The 16,857-nt window shown below is 37.4% G+C and overlaps 3 protein-coding genes across 4 annotated transcripts in view; 1 reads left to right on the top strand and 2 right to left on the bottom strand.

Annotated features, from left to right (window-relative positions):
• LOC114891675 (protocadherin alpha-4-like) overlaps positions 1-405 on the top strand; it is a 7,630-nt gene extending 7,225 nt beyond the window's left edge. The window contains exon 3 of the mRNA XM_029215896.1: positions 390-405. Within this exon, the coding sequence (XP_029071729.1) occupies positions 390-405 (16 nt within the window). The remainder of the gene's footprint in view (positions 1-389) is intronic.
• The window catches only part of LOC114892331 (protocadherin alpha-C2), a 209,000-nt gene that overhangs the window by 178,868 nt on the left and 13,275 nt on the right, over positions 1-16,857 (bottom strand). The gene's annotated exons all lie outside the window — the stretch shown is intronic.
• The window catches only part of LOC114891674 (protocadherin alpha-3-like), a 22,799-nt gene continuing 6,403 nt past the window's right edge, over positions 462-16,857 (bottom strand). Inside the window, 4 exon segments of the mRNA XM_029215895.1 lie at positions 462-484; positions 634-730; positions 3,558-3,652; positions 3,655-4,515. Of these exon segments, the coding sequence (XP_029071728.1) occupies positions 462-484; positions 634-730; positions 3,558-3,652; positions 3,655-4,515 (1,076 nt within the window).

Genomic DNA, 16,857 nt, shown 5'->3' with positions numbered 1-16,857 from the left:
TATTTTGAGAAAAGAGTGTAATTTTAAATTAGCAAGTTTTACCCAAATTTAAAAAACCTTATAGATTATCAAAGTCCATTCTTTCTTTGTTGAGTGAACATCAACTATTCCTAATAATGTTTTTTAATTTAATAATGGAGGCTGAAAATTTTAGCACATATTCTTTACAACATTTCTTAATTTCTCTGCAGCTTATATTAGTCCTCCCCCTCAAAATATTTTCCTTCTTGTGGAATTTCTACTTATACTTCTCCATCTTGTGGAATTTCTACCTATTGTGCTTTGCCGCTCTGATCCTTCCGCTGCTCCTAAATGACCTTATCCTTTTCTTTCTACCTCAACCTCTTATATGCTTTTATTTGTGTTCTCATCCCCTTCCAACATTTCAGACAAGACTTCTATTGAAGGTATTCCCAAACTCACATCTTCCTCCCCCTTTTCAATGGTTGTAATTGTCATTTTTAGCCATACATGCTGATGACTCCTAGAAAATAATTTGATTACAATTTAAAGATTATGAAGATAAATAATTAATACCCCCCAAATTCAAACCCTTAAATTCACCTTTTATTTAATGGCATGAACATTCTACATGTCACCTATATCAATTTTTTATTACTCCATCTCCCTTACCTGCCCTATTCAAAGTTGGCCTATAGTCCATCTGTCCATCTGTCTTTTCACATACCACCATATTTATCTTCATGGGTACAGCTTTTATTGGATTGCACTAAACAAATAAATCCCAAGATGTTAGAATCACTTCTATGTGACCTGAGATATGGTCACAAGCCAACATTTCCAGTGTTATTTTCAACTACTCTCCAATATTCTATTTTGCAGACAACATAGATCACTTGCTTTCCTTCTTCCGCAATACAACCTTTGTTCAATTTTTTAAAAATTACCTCCATCTTTACCTGTAAAAATTCTCCACTCATATCAAAGTCATGCCAAAATATCATCTTACCATGAATTCATCCTTAATGTCATCAACTGTAGGTAATTAAACTCTTTCTCAAAAGGAGACAATGAAAGTTATTAAAAAGAATTTTCAAACGGACACTTGCCAACACTCACCCTTCTGCACAATTCTGATATACTTGTAAAATCCTCACAGACAACTGTAATACAAAGTACCTCCCAACATGAGAACATTTTACATAACTTACATGACAACATCTTAAAATAACTAACCTAGATCTATCCTGATAAGTAGTAGTCCTTATCGCTTTCTATTACACTTATTTTGAGTAAACAAAGAGTTCATTTGACAACCAATAATAAGCCCCCAAATAAAAGGTTCCTTTGCTTACAGGAAGAAAGGCCTTGACAAAAGATATATTGGGGGCTTCCCTGGTGGTGCAGTGGTTGAGAGTCCACCTGCCGCTGCAGGGGACACGGGTTCGTGCCCCGGTCCGGGAGGATCCCACATGCGGCGGAAAGGCTGGGCACGTGAGCCACAGCCGCTGGGCCTGCCCGTCCGGAGCCTGTGCTCCGCAGCGGGAGAGGCCACAACGGTGAGAGGCCCGCGTACTGGAAAAAAAAAAAAAAAAAAGATATATTGGCCTACAGTCTTGTTAGTTGAAGGTTTTCTATAGTGGTTAAGGTATTTCATAAATTGCTGCCCTACGTGAAGAATCTCTTTGAGTATCAACTTTTAAGTTTGTTAATTGAAGTATCAAATCTGTCTTTCTATTGAAGTTCCTAGCAATTTCCAGAAGGTTGGTAATATAGTCCAATTAACTGGAACAGTTGCAATAATTCTATTTATTTGCTCCAAGTAGAAAATTATACAATGTTACTGAAATCATATATGCAATTTCCTTTCCATTGGAAAAGGAAAATACTGGTCTCCTCATAAGAAACATCTTATATTTTTGTTTATTTATTTACTCAAACAGTTCATCTAATCAAGGGAGAAGATTGTGTGAGAAAAAAGTTTAATCAATCCGTGAACATCTTCCTCGCCCAGCAAAGAAAATTCTCAGTTATAAATAAAAAGTTTATATTTCAAAACTAAATTAACTTGATTTATTTAACTTGATTTTTAAAAAGCTTACAACTGTTACCTACAAATTTACACAGTGGTGAGAATGCCCTCTCCATTTATAGGACTCCCCCAAAGTAATGAGGTATTAGAAATGTTTAAATAGTATGATACAAGTATACTTATAAAATTAAATACATGTGAGAATGCAAGAAATAGGAAAGCAATAAAAAGGGGAATTGACATTTTGTCATATGAAATATGGAATATTTATTTCTGGCTAAACCCAATATTGTTTTTTAAAGAAGTGTAGAAAAACAGTTCTCTGTGTTTGAGATGGAGAGCACTCTTGCCTATAGTAGATAAAATGTATGGCTTTGTTGTAAAAATGGTATTGGTAAACAACAAACTCAGGGGGGTGGTTATATCATAGTACAGTTTTTTAAAATCTAAAAACAAAAGGCAACAATAAATACAAACGTTTTCTAACTCAAAAATGTTAAGATTTTCCCAACTGTGAGAATTCATGATTATTTCTCACCAATATAATAATTTGTGTATTGGAAAATAAAAAGTAAGATAGAGAAAAACTAATCATTGTTCCACTAAATGTTGATGTTGGAGGTGGGGAATTATGACATATCTGCAAAATGGGACAACATGGGCTGGAAAAAAGAATGAAAAAACTCCTTAAGTAATATGTCATGATAGACAAATTATATTAAATGAAGGGGGAAGGAAAATCAACACAAATATTATGTCTTAAAATGGGAGATGGGGGTTTATTAGTATATGAAAAATTCTCTAGAAGAATAGCCAAGAAATTGGAAAGTTTGAAATATTCAGCAGGTGTATTAAGTGGTTTGATATTGGAGGTAGAATGGAAACATTTTAAAACATTTTAAATCATGTAAATGTATTTTGTATTCAAAAATGAATAAAATGAAGCCACTAGAGCTAAAAAGTTTTAATTATAAATATCAAATTCACCATTAGTATGCCAAGGCCAACCATTTAAACAGACTTGAAAGAGTCATTCAATGCACAAATATTACGGAAAAACTTAATTCAATATGTGTAATAAAAATACTCAAATAATGGATAGTATATGGAGAACAAAAAAGGCAAATTGACACGATGATGTTAAATATTTCTATGTAGTTATAACATGGGGCTTTGACAATAAATAATAATGCCAAGTATGTATCTTACAAGTATCTTACTACAACACTAATATTTGAAAATTGAAACTTTCAAATAAAAATTTCAGTCTGCAAATGCTTTCTATGGTCCACAGAAAACTAGTCCATTAACTCAAACTTTTAAAACCTTATAAAAAGGGGATTGTTACGGAAATAAACACTATAGTGCAAAACAATTTTTTCAAAGTAAATTTTAAGCGTAACTATAAGTAAATGAATTAGTACCAAGAGAATTTATATCTAAAAGGATACAATAATTACTTATAAAGCCATAATTTAAAATAAAAAGAGAAGATAGAGGATAATACTAAATATTTCATATTAAAGACATGACGAAAAATTGCTGTAAGAGTTTTGAGACTCACGGTGTCCGTAGAAATGGGACCCTGAGGCAGGCTGGGGCTGAAGGCCATGAGATCTGCCTTGGGCGGCCCCTCCCCAGAGCACACCCTCTGTGCCTCTGCTGCGAGTAAGACCAGCTCCCCACCGCGCTGGAGCACACCAGCGTGGGCTTCCCGGACCCGCACGCGCCCTCGCTGGGCGGCGCCGAGCACCGCAGCGCCGTGTACAGCAGCAGCGTGAGCACCAACAGGCTGGACACCGCGCAGATGGCGATGATCAGGTACACGTTCACATCCACCAGAGCGGCCTCCGCGCCAGCGGCGCCCGTCGACGCCCGCGAAGAGGCCTTGGGCGCCTGGCCGCTGTCCTCCAGCGACAGCAGCACGGTGGCCGTGGCCGTCAGCGCCGGCTCGCCGTGGTCCTTCACCAGCACCAGCAAGCGCTGGCGCGACGCGTCCGCCTCGTCCAGGGCGCGCGTCGTGCTGATCTCGCCCGTGTACAGCCCCACGCGGAATGGGCTGCGCGCGCCACCCGCCACCGGCTGCAGCTCGTACGACAGCCACGCGTTGTAGCCCGAGTCCGCGTCCACCGCGCGCACCTTCGCCACCACGTGGCCCGCGCCCACTGACCGAGCCACCAGCTGGCTCAGCGCGCCCGCCCCGACGCCCGGCCCGGGCAGCAGCAGCGCGGGCGCGTTGTCGTTCTCGTCCAGCACGAACACCTGCAGCGTCACGTTGCTGCCCAGAGGCGGCACGCCCGCGTCGTGCGCGCTCACCTGGAACTGCAGCAGCTCCAGCTCCTCGTGGTCCAGCGGCTGCAGCGCGTACACCTTGCCGCTCTCCGCGTGCACCGACACGTAGCTCGACAGTGCGCGCTCGCCCACCCGCCGCTCCACCAGCGAGTAGGACACCAGCGCGTTCTCCTGCGCGTCCGTGTCCCGCGCCGACACCGTGAAGATGTGGCAGCCGGGCGGGTTGTTCTTCACCAACACCGTGTACTCAGGCTGCGCGAACGCGGGCGCGTTGTCGTTCACGTCGGCCACCTCCACGGACACGCTGGCTGTGGCCGACAGGGAAGGCGAGCCCCCGTCCCTCGCGGTCACCACCACCTCATAGTTCGCCATACTCTCGCGATCCAAGGCACTGTGTAGAACCAATGAATAGTAATTCTTGAAGGTGCACACCAGTTTGAAGGGGACATGAGGCATCAGGGTGCAAGTCACCTGCCCATCGGCACCGGAGTCGTGGTCTGACAGACTGATCAGGGCGATGACAGTGCCCAGTGGGGCGTCCTCTTGCACAGGCAGAGATAAGGAGGTTATGACCATCTCTGGGCTATTATCATTCTCATCCAGGATTTTCACTATTACTTTGCAGTGTCAGTTAATGGGAATGGACTTTTATCAACGGCATCAATATTAATTTCATATAAATTACAGTCTTCATAATCCAGTTTTCTTTCCCTGAACTGTTATTTCCCCACTATTATATTGATCGCAAATTTAGATGTTACGTTGTCAAGAACAAGATTACTAAAGAGGTACCCTATTTCCTTATTAATGCCCTCACCTGCTTCTGAGGCATTCAGTTTAATAACTAATATCCCGTTCGGTGCATTTTCCAGTATTCTGACATTATAAGTTGATTTATCAAATTCCGAGGCATCATCATTCGCATCCAATACATTGATCAATGACTGAACTGTACCTGTTAGTTCAGGTTTTCTTCCATCAATTGCAATCAGCAATAAACGATGTTCTTGCGTTTCTTCCCTACCTACTGGTTTCTTCAAAACTAGCTCTAAAAATTTTGTTTCCTCTTCATTTGTTTTAACATCCAAATCAAAATATTCATTAGCTTGTAACTTGTATCTCAGTTCTGCGTTTCTTCCGATATCCATATCAGATGCGCCCTCTAGCGGAAACCTAGAATCCGCTATTGTTTTTGTTTTTTTTTTTTTTTTTCCGGTACGCAGGCCTCTCACTGTTGTGGCCTCTCCCGTTGCGGAGCACAGGCTCCGGACGCGCAGGCTCAGCGGCCATGGCTCACGGGCCCAGCCGCTCCGCGGCATGTGGTATCTTCCTGGACCAGGGCACGAACCCGTGTCCCCTGCATCGGCAGGCGGACTCTCAACAACTGCGTCACCAGGGAAGCCCGAATCCGCTATTCTTGATTCTAAAATAGTGTTTATTTTTGTCGCAAGAACCTTGGGGGGTTGTCATTAATGTCCTTCACCTCCACCTCCACATGGAACACCTGCAGCGGCCGGTCCACGATCACCTCCAGGTGGATGCTGCACTCCGCGCTCCGCCCGCACAGCTCCTCCCGGTCGATCCGAGAATTCACAAACAAAATGCCATTCTGCAGGTTTACCTCCAGAAGGTCCACGCGGCCTTTGGACGCCACCCGGAACAGGCGCGGCACCATCTCCGTCAGCTCCAGCCCCAGGTCCTGGGCGATGCGGCCCACGAAGGTGCCGTGTTTGGCCTCCTCAGGGACCGACTAGTGCACCTGGCCACTGCCCGCCTCCCAGGCTGCGAGGAGCAGAAGCGAGAGCAGCAGGCGCCGGGATCCCGCACCTCTTCTCTGGGAATATACCATCGCAAATTCGTTGCAATTTTCAAATGTCTATTGCACTAAAAATATAGCTTTTGGAAACTTAACTCCCAATTTGATATAATTTTGTATTTGCTCACCTTTTGAGCTTCAGCAGCAGTGTGAAAAAAAATGGAGTGGCTTTTTTCCTTTCTAAGGAAAATAAGCTCTCTGTATTCCTTTGTTGCTAAAAACAAACAAACCAAAAAAACTTGCGGTGTCCAGAGCCATCATGTGGATGAAAGGGGAGTATTTTACTTTGTTCTGCTTTATTTACCTTACATTCGTTAAATATTTCCCAATTTCAATGACTCTTATGTATTATTTTCCCTATTCTAATCAAATATATCACTAAAATTTTAATAAAATATATCAACTTTAATTAAAATATTGCAAAATCAATACTACTGAAATTGTGACACCCAATCTTTACTAGAATGATTTGTATTGGTCTATTCTATTTAGGGTTTGTATAATCCCTGACTTTAAGAGTTTTAGATTTTTCATTTCTTTCCATATTTAAATATTACTTACTAAAATTATTGACTTTTTCTCTACTATTTTGATGCGATGTTTGTATACTAGTCTTTACGTTACTCATAAAACAAGTTTATATTCCTATTTGCAGTATTTAATATTGGCTTTTGTTGATATTATTTTCAAAGTAACTAAAACTATTTGAATAGCATTCTTGTCTGAGATCCATTTCGAAGTCTGATTTTCAAATTACTGAAAATCCATTTCTTTCATTTTTCTCTATATTACCTACTTACTTTGAATGTTAACTCAAAAACTGTAATGTGGAAATGGCACTATTTGCAAATTAGATGCATCTAGACAGGTATTTCTTCAAGTTGCTATTACTGATAAATCATAACTGAGATCAATTGTGAATGCACATATATTTTTCATGAAAGAAACCAAAATCCTAATGTTGTTTGTGAGATACACTACTCCATAAAATTTTTGAGTTCCAGTAGAAATTAAAATATGGAAAGAAATCACATTATTTACCAGGTTAACTCTGTGCTAATTTCATCTTTTTAATTATCCAGTTTATTTGCTGTATGGACTTGGACTACACTTAAAAAATATGGCCAATATAAAATGGACCAATTTTTCAACTTAAAAAATATTTAGGGGCTTCCCTGGTGGCGCAGTGGTTAAGAATCCGTCTGCCAATGCAGGAGACACGGGTTCGAGCCCTGGTCCAGGAAGATCCCACATGCTGCGGAGCAACTAAGCCCGTGCACCACAATTACTGAGCCTGCGCTCTAAAGCCTGCGAGCCACAACTACTGAGCCCGTGTGCAACAAATACTGAAGCCCGCGCACCTAGAGCCCATGCTCTTCAACAAGAGAGGCCACCGCAATGAGAAGCCCACGCACCGCAACGAAGAGTAGCCCCTGCTCACCGCAACTAGAGAAAGCCCGCGTACAGCAATGAAGACCCAACACAGCCAAAAATTTTAAATTTTTTAAAAAATTTAATATTCTACTTATGTATATACTCCCTAGAATTCCTTAAATGTTACAAAATCTTCCTTGCCTGTGAATACAATAGGGGCCAGAAGATCAATAATTCTATTACTTGATGCTTTACATGTAAAGCATAAACCCCAAATACATTTCTTTAATTTTGGTATAAGTCATAGGTATGACTGCAAGTATTATTTTTACGTCAATGTATAAAACAAATATGGAAAAATGGTACTATATAAACTAGCTTTGGGACTTCCCTGACAGTCCAGTGGTTAGGACTTGGCACTTTCACTGCTGTGGCCCTGGGTTCAATCCCTGGTTGCAGAACTAAGATCCCACAAGCCGGGCAGCATGGGGGTGGGATGGGGGGGGAAGTTTAGATTGAAAAGAAATGATTAATAGAAAATACAAAGTCAATTGAAATTAATTTGCTTCTCAGTATTCAAAACAGTAATTTAAAGACATAAGATAATGTTACTAAATTTGTTTCTGATATAATCTTTAATAGTATGTTTATCATTCTCTTTAGTTTTTGAAAGGTTTTTACTATCATTATTATCATGACTTTCCCCTTGGCATTCAGAACATCCAAACACTAAAGAAGTTAAACAGTAATCAGTTTTCAAGACAACTCACCTAACAGTTACTGATAATGATAATTTTAAAATATTTTAATATACAACGATAAAAAAGAAAATGATAATATGTGAGTTGAAAATATCATCAGTTAATGTTGATTCACCTTCTATTATGGAACCATGATTGATGTGAACCTACAAAACCACGATAAATAAATTTACTTTTGAGAAAAGTAAATATTAAGTGCTTAAAATCCAACTGATGGTGTGGTATTAACAATACATGCATAGTAATTTACAGAATATTTTCAGTAAATATTTAAAACTTTAAAAAATATACTCAATGAAGAAAATGCCATCAATAGTATCATATGCTTTTTTCAGCTTGTAATTTTTATCATGTAAATATGTACAGAAGAAAACCAGACTCTTGACATTTGAGCTCTCCTCAAATCTGTTAGATTATATAGTGTTTTAAAATTATCACCTGCATTTGTCTTTCATGGCTCAATTCTTTTTTTGGAGGTTACTTTTTCAACAAGTATAGACTCTCTAATAGTAATTCCATAGAGGACTCCATAGGTAGAGAAGATTGTTTAAATCTTTTTCCAAACCATTCTTTCAATCGAATATTATAGATTACTTTATTACTGTATAGTTTCTAGAAGTTTTTCAGTTATATATAAAGCCCACTGCAGAACTAAAACTCCTTTCCTGACAATGAATTTCGATTAAGGAAAACAGATAGTATTTTGAGGTGCCTCTGCTTAATTTACTGGAAATCATTCAGGAAGATAGTACATGAGAAATTTTAATTTTGCATTGGAGTCTAGATATCTTTCATTTCCTACAAAACTCCAGAATAAAATTTTAATAACATATATTTCTCTGCTATGTGTAGAAAATTATATAGGTCTACCACACTGTTGAGATATAACAGGTGAAGTTGAAGCAATCTTTTAAAGATTATAAACAGTTTATGCACTTGCATCAAATTTGACAAAAAAATTAATTATATGTGGAAAATAATTTATCCTACAACCACACACTGTATGCATATGGTACATATCTTTACATTACTTTTATAATCGTTCAAACTCCCTACAAAATATTGTGCTAAAATGTTTATACTATATAGTCATTCTGAGAAAATCAGAGAGTAATTTTAAAGTACCTCTGAGGGAATAAGTAAGTTAAATTAAGCATAGCTTTTACTCACAATCCTATTGTCTTCATTATTCCCAGATGAGCTCATTTAATAATGGAAAGTGACAATGGGGCTAAATTCAAGTACGTTTCGTTCTGTTCTATGCATTCACATTAATATTTATGTGGCCTCAAGCAATTTTTTGTCTCCAGGCCACAATTTAGTCATCATTAAATTGAAAGGAATGACAATCTCTTAGGTCATACCCAGTTTTAAAATCCTAGGTCAAGATACAAAATTAATGCACAGAAATCTCTTGCATTCCTATACACTAATGATGAAAAATCTGAAAGAGAAATTATGGAAACACCCCCATTTACTACTGCAACAAAAGGAATAAAATACCTAGGAATAAACCTATCTATGGAAACAAAAGACCTGTATGCAGAAAACTATAAGACACTGATGAAAGAAATTAAAGATGATACCAACAGATTGAGAGATATACCATGCTCTTGGATTGGAAGAATCAATATTGTGAAAATGACTATACTACCCAAAGCAATCTACGGATTCAATGCAATCCCTATCAAATTACCAGTGGCATTTTTTATGGAACTCGAACAAATCATCTTAAAATTTGTATGGGGACACAAAAGACCCCGAATAACCAAAGCAACCTTGAGGGAAAAAAACGGAGCTGGAGGAATCAGGCTCCCTGACTTCAGACTATACTACAAAGCTACGGTAATCAAGACAATATGGTACTGGCACAAAAACAGAAACATAGATCAATGGAACAAGATAGAAAGCCCAGAGATAAACCCACCCATCTGTGGTCAACTAATCTATGGCAAAGGAGGCAAGGATATACAATGGAGAAAAGACAGTTTCTTCAATAAATGGTGCTGGGAAAACTGGACAGCTACATGTAAAAGAATGAAATTAGAACACTCTCTAACACCATACACAAAAATAAACTCAAAATGGATTTGAGACCTAAATGTAAGACCAGACACTATAAAACTCTTAGAGGAAAACATAGGAAGAGCACTCTTTGACATAAATCACAGCAAGATATTTTTTGATCTACCTCCTAGAGTAATGGAAATAAAACCAAAAATAAACAAATGGGACCTAATGAAACTTCAAAGCTTTTGCACAGCAAAGGAAATCATAAACAAGATGAAAAGACAACCCTCAGAATGGGAGAAATTATTCACAAACGAATCAATGGACAAAGGATTAATCTCCAAAATATATAAACAGCTCATGCAGCTCAATATTAAAGAAACAAACAACCCAATACAAAAATGGGCAGAAGACCTAAGTAGACATTTCTCCAAAGAAGACATACAGATGGCCGAAAAGCTGCTCAACATCACTAATTATCAGAGAAATGCAAATCAAAACTACAATGAGGTATCACCTCACACCAGTTAGAATGGGCATCACCAGAAAATCTACAAACAACAAATGCTGGAGAGGGTGTGGAGAAAAGGGAACCCTCTTGCACTGTTGGTGGGAATGTAAATTGATACAGCCACTATGGAGAACAGTATGGAGGTTCCTTAAAAAACTAAAAATAGAATTACCATATGTTCCAGCAATCCCACTACTGGGCATATACCCAGAGAAAACCATAATTCAAAAAGACGCATGCACCCCAATGTTCATTGCAGCACTATTTACAATAGCCAGGTCATGGAAGCAACCTAAATGCCCATCGACAGATGAATGGATAAAGGAGTTGTGGTACATATATACAATGGAATATTACTCAGCCATAAAAAAGGAACGAAATTGGGTCATTTGTTGAGACGTGGATGGATCTAGAGACTGTCATACAGAGTGAAGTAAGTCAGAAAAAGAAAAACTAATATCATATATTAACGCTTGTATGTAGAACCTAGAAAAATGGTACAGATGAACTGGTTTGCAGGGCAGAAGTTGAGACACAGATGTAGAGAGCAAACGTATGGATACCGAGGGGGGAAGCCACAGTGGGGTGGGGATGTTGGTGTTCTGAATTAGCCAATTGGGATTGACATGTATACACTGATGTGTATAAAACTGATGACTAATAAGAACCTGCAGTATAAAAAACAAACAAAAAAACAACTAATACTAAACTTCCTTTGGGTTATTTGTATGGAAATATGTTAATATAAATGTTTCAGACATTACATGAAATTTCTAAAAAGCTTATATGTTCTGGTATAATGTTATGTCATAATTCTAGTTATTACTTTAAAATGTATATCTCAGAAATAACTAAATTTCCTTGTTGATTGCATTATTATGAACTTTCATCAAATCTTTAACCATGGTTATTTTTAAGTTTTTTGTCTTTACAGACAGTTCTGGGTGTACTCTGATGCTTTTGCAAAAATGTTCCTATAAAAGGGTTTCACCTTCAAGGAATTCATGGAAAAGACTCTGACAAGTACAGGTTTCTTGTAACTGACTGTACTGCTGAACTGAATGAATAAGCATTTTCAGAACTCTAATGGAAAACTGATGAATTCATAAAAGTGCTAGTAAAAGATCAAGATGAAAAAGAATTAATTACATGGGACTGAGTGAACTGATGAGGATGATTATAATTTTAGTGACTTTCTGTTTGAATTAAAAAAAATCCCCCCCACCAAAAAAAAATCCTAGGTCAAGTGAGTGGAAATTTGGTGAGATGCAAGATTCTTATACCATTAGCAAGTATCTAGGGTAAGAAAGAAGAAAGGAGGGTAACTAAAGAGTAATAAATTCAATAAGCTTGGTTCTTATGTACCAAGGAAAGGGGAGTGGAGGAAGGAAAAGGGGTTTAAAATAAAGTACAGAATCTTTATTCCACTAAATTTACTTTGTATGAAAGTACAAAATAGAACTTGGGTGTCAGTAGGAAAGAGAAAAATAAAATGTTCAGAAGATTTGTAATGACAGACATCATTGTAGTAGACAAAAAAGAAAAAGGGATAAAATATTTATCTCAATTCAAACTTTTCCATAAATGTTCTAAACTCATATCTGTCAGATATTTATAAATTCTTTACCCATTTCTAGAGGAATATAATTACATCTAGAACAACTACAGCTTCTTATGTACAATACCCAGAACTCAATACAAAATTATCAGGCTTATGAAGAAAGAGAATCATGAGAAAAAAATGAATAAAAAGACACACAGATGATCCAATTATTACAATGATATGACGGATCACAAATAAACTGTGATTAAGGTATTGAAATAAATACATAATAATTTCACCAGAAAATTGTAATCTATTTTTAAACGGAAATTACAATCCTAAAGCTAAAAAAAGTCATAATTGAAGTTTAGATTCAGTTGATGATTTAATAATAAGAAGAGAATTTTGCTGAAGTATAAGATTGGTCAGCATAAAATATACAGCATATAATAGAGACCAAAAGTGATGTTTAAAAAATAGAGAGAGCATAGAAGATATAAGAGATATGGTGAAAATATTTTTTAACATCTTTATTGTGGTATAATTACTTTAAGGTGAAAGGATTTAACACACATATTCCTTGAGTTACAGAAGAGAAAGAGAGAAAAGCATGAGGCAGAAGCAATATTCGAAGACAGATTGCTGGAATTTTCCTATACTGATGAAAGACATCAAGCCACATATTCAAGAAGTTTTAAAAACTGCAAACGAGGGCTTCCCTGGTGGCGCTGTGGTTGAAAGTCTGCCTGCCAATGCAGGGGACACGGGTTCGAGCCCTGGTCTGGGAGGATCCCACATGCCACGGAGCAACGGGGCCCGTGAGCCACAACTACTGAGCCTGCACGTCTGGAGCCTGTGCTCCGCAACAAGAGAGGCTACGATAGTGAGAGGCCCACGGACCGTGATGAGGAGTGGCCCCCGCTTGCCGCAACTGGAGAAAGCCCTCACGCAGAAACTAAGACCCAACACAGCCAAAATTAAATAAATAAATTTAGAAAACAAAAACTGCAAACAAGATAAAACCAAAGAAAACTAAAATTGAGCATATAATAAAGCCATTGAAAATCAAAAACAAAGAAAAATTTTACAAAGCAGCTAGAGGGGGGAAAAAAGGTTACGCTACCTGAACAATAAACTTGACAGCCATCTTCTCAAAATACTATGGAATGTCATCTGAAAACACTGGAGGGAAAAATAACTTACAACACAGAACTTAATATTCAGCAAAACTATTCTTCAAAAGTGTTGGCAAAATAAGCATATTTCTCATATTCCATAGATTAAATATTTCTTTACCACCACTAAAAGAAATATTAAAGAATTTATTCATAAGGAAAGATATCCCAGAAAGAAACAAGAAAAAGTAACTTTAGGGACTTCCCTGATGGCACAGTGGTTAAGAATCCACCTGCCAATACAGGGGACACGGGTTCAAGACCTGGTCCGGGAAGATCCCACATGCCGCGGAGCAACTAAGCCCATGTGCCACAACTACTGAAGCCCGGGCACATAGAGCCTGCACTCCACAACAAGAGAAGCCACCGCAATGAAAAGCCCGCGCAACATAACGAAGTGTAGCCCCTGCTGGCCGCAACTAGAGAAAGCCTGCCTGCAGCAACGATGACCCAACACAGCCAAAAATTAATTAATTAATTAATTTTAAAAAAAAGTAACTGTATAAAACAACAATAATAATGTAATCTGTTCCTAGAGTATATGTATAATTGAAAGGCATAATATTAAAAGAAAAAGTGAGAGCAAGTAAATGGAGTTATTATTCAAGGTCCTAGCATTGTCTGTAAGTGGCAAAAGTATTAGTTTAATCTATACTAAACAAGTCAATGATGCTTGTTATAGTATCCAGGAAATCAATAAAGAAATTAGTAAAAGAATGTATAACTAAAAAGATAATTCAGGAGAAAATGAAATAATTATAATATACTAATCCAAATGAAGACAAAAAAGAGGAGGAAGAGAAGGGAATTTTTAATAATTTTTTAAAACCTACAGCAAACATAATTAATAATAAATTATTGAAACCTTTCATTTAGAGTTCATAAATAGACAAGAATGTCCACTATTGCCAGTTCGGTTTAACAGTGTACTAGTGGTCCTACCCAATCCCATAAAGCATACTAAAGATATAAAAGATATAAGGATTGGAAAGGAAAAAATACAACTCTCAATATTTTCTGATAGAATGATTGTCTATATCAAAAAATACAAAGCACCTATAGACAAATTATTAGAATTAATAAATTATCTTAGCAAGTTAGCTGAATAACACGTCAATAGAAAAATACAAAATATTTTCATACGTATCATTAGTAAACAGAGAAAAGATTTTTAGCTTAAAGTTGATATTTATAATGATCACAAATGACAATTATCTAAGAGTAAATCTAATGAAAGATGTATATATAGGACCTCTACACAGAAAATTATAAAATATTAAGAACGATTACAGGTTATTTAGATACATAGAGCATGCTCATGAACCGAATGACATTATTGTAAAGATGTCAACTAGTTTCACGTTTCTCAGTAGATACGATGCAGTCCAAATCAAAACCTCACCGAGTTGTTTTTATGGAATTTACATACAAATTTAAGTGGAAATGAAAGAGGCAACATGACATTAATGAAAAAAAGTCAAATAGATTACAACAATAACAACAAAAAGACCATGGTTATATAACAGAAAAGTGTTTTATAAAACATGTGGAACTCATCTTTTTCAAGTGGTCTTGCTTCAGTTGAATATCCTTGGGGAAAATTAATCTTGACCCCTATGTCCCAATAAAGACAAAAAATTCAAAATGGATTGTATATGTAATGTGACCAATTAAACAAAAGACACCACAAGAAATTATCTTCATGGAACAGGATCAAGAAGAAAAGAATGATAAGCTGAACTTAACTAAAATAAAAAATTTCTATTCACCAAAGGACAAAAGAACGAAAAGAGAAGTCACAGTGTAGAAGAGTGCAAAATCAAGAAAGGGGTTATATCCAGTATATGAAAATTTTCAAAAATCAGTAGACGAATACAACAGCATAGGAAAAATAGGTAGGAGACTTGAACAGCTACTGCACAAAATAGGATCTAAAAATGGCCAATAATAATAACACCAAAAGGTGTTCAACCTCAATTACAAATCAAGAAACATAAACACATCCAGCAAAATGGCAATAATATAAATAAACTAACAATGCCAAGTTGTGGAGATGAAGAAGAATAGGAATTCATACAGTGCTAGCATGAGTGTGAACAGGTAAAAGCATTTGGTGAAACTGATTGACATTATCAATTAAAGAAGAAGATACATACATAGGTTATGTTCCATTAATCTCAATCCTAGCTAAATAATAGAGAAAAATGTGTACACAGACATTGAAAATGTTACAAATATATTGATGGCAGAAATATGTGAAATAGACATAAAGAGAAATAATGTAAAATTCTCAAGAGTGAAGCAAATAACTCACACCCTATTCATAAAACAAAGTACCAGAGAACATAATAAATTAAATGAACTCCAAGTACATATGGCAATATGGATTATTCCATACAATGGTGAATGATAAATATGAAGAACACACAAACACATGCACACACATAACACATTTTGTGCAATTCCATTTCGATAAAATTTAGGAAACAGGTCAAAATCATTTATAAAGTTAAAACTGTGGCTACATTTGGGAGAGAAAGAGGGGAAAGATATTTGGGAGGTGCATTTTAGTGGCTTCTGGAGTGGAGGTAATAGAAGTTTTCACTTCCAAGTAGCTGATAGACCTATAATATTCATTCTGTGCACTTTTCAGTGTATTATGAGCAAATAACAAGAAAATGCTCTCTAAAAGCTGATTACAACTGAAAACAAGTAGGTGAAGATAGTAACCACAAAATTTATAATATGCATTGAATAATTAAGAATAAAAACAAAACAACATGTATTGCCTTAGTGTCCTGTAATTCTAAAAGATTTTAGTTTAAAAAGGTATGTAAGAAGTAAACATTTAATTCAGAGAAATTTGGTTCTGAGAATTTTTTTAATTAAGAAGAAATTGATAGAATTAAAGAATATGAGGGACTTCCCTGCTGGCTCAGTGGTTAAGAATCCGCCTGCCAGTGCGGCAAACACGGGTTGGAGCCTTGGTCCGGGAAGATCCCACATGCCACGGAGCAGGTAAGCCCGGTCGCCACAACTACTGAGCCCGTGTGCCACAACTACTGAAGCCCGCGTGCCTAGAGCCCGGGCTCCGCAACAAGAAGGCACCGCAATGAGAAGCTCGCGCACCGCAACGAAGAGTAGACCCCGCTAGCCGCAACTAGAGAAAGCCCGCGTGCAGAAGCGAAGACCAAATACAGCCAAAAATAAATAAATTTTTTAAAATTAAAGAATATGAGACTTCAGAGTAAATAAAGGATATTTATACACTAACCTTTGAAAGAGAATCCTCAGTTGCTGGCTGCTGATCCTCTCTGTCCCCAGAGTCAGGTACACTGGGGCTGAAGGCCATGAGATCTGCCTTGGGCGGCCCCTCCCCAGA

Source organism: Monodon monoceros, unplaced genomic scaffold (genome assembly GCF_005190385.1).
Source record: "Monodon monoceros isolate NGI ecotype Baffin Bay Population unplaced genomic scaffold, NGI_Narwhal_1 Super_Scaffold_12, whole genome shotgun sequence".
Lineage (NCBI taxonomy): Eukaryota > Metazoa > Chordata > Mammalia > Artiodactyla > Monodontidae > Monodon > Monodon monoceros.
The sequence above is the reverse complement of the archived record's forward strand: the minus strand, read 5'-3'. Positions and strand labels throughout refer to the sequence as shown.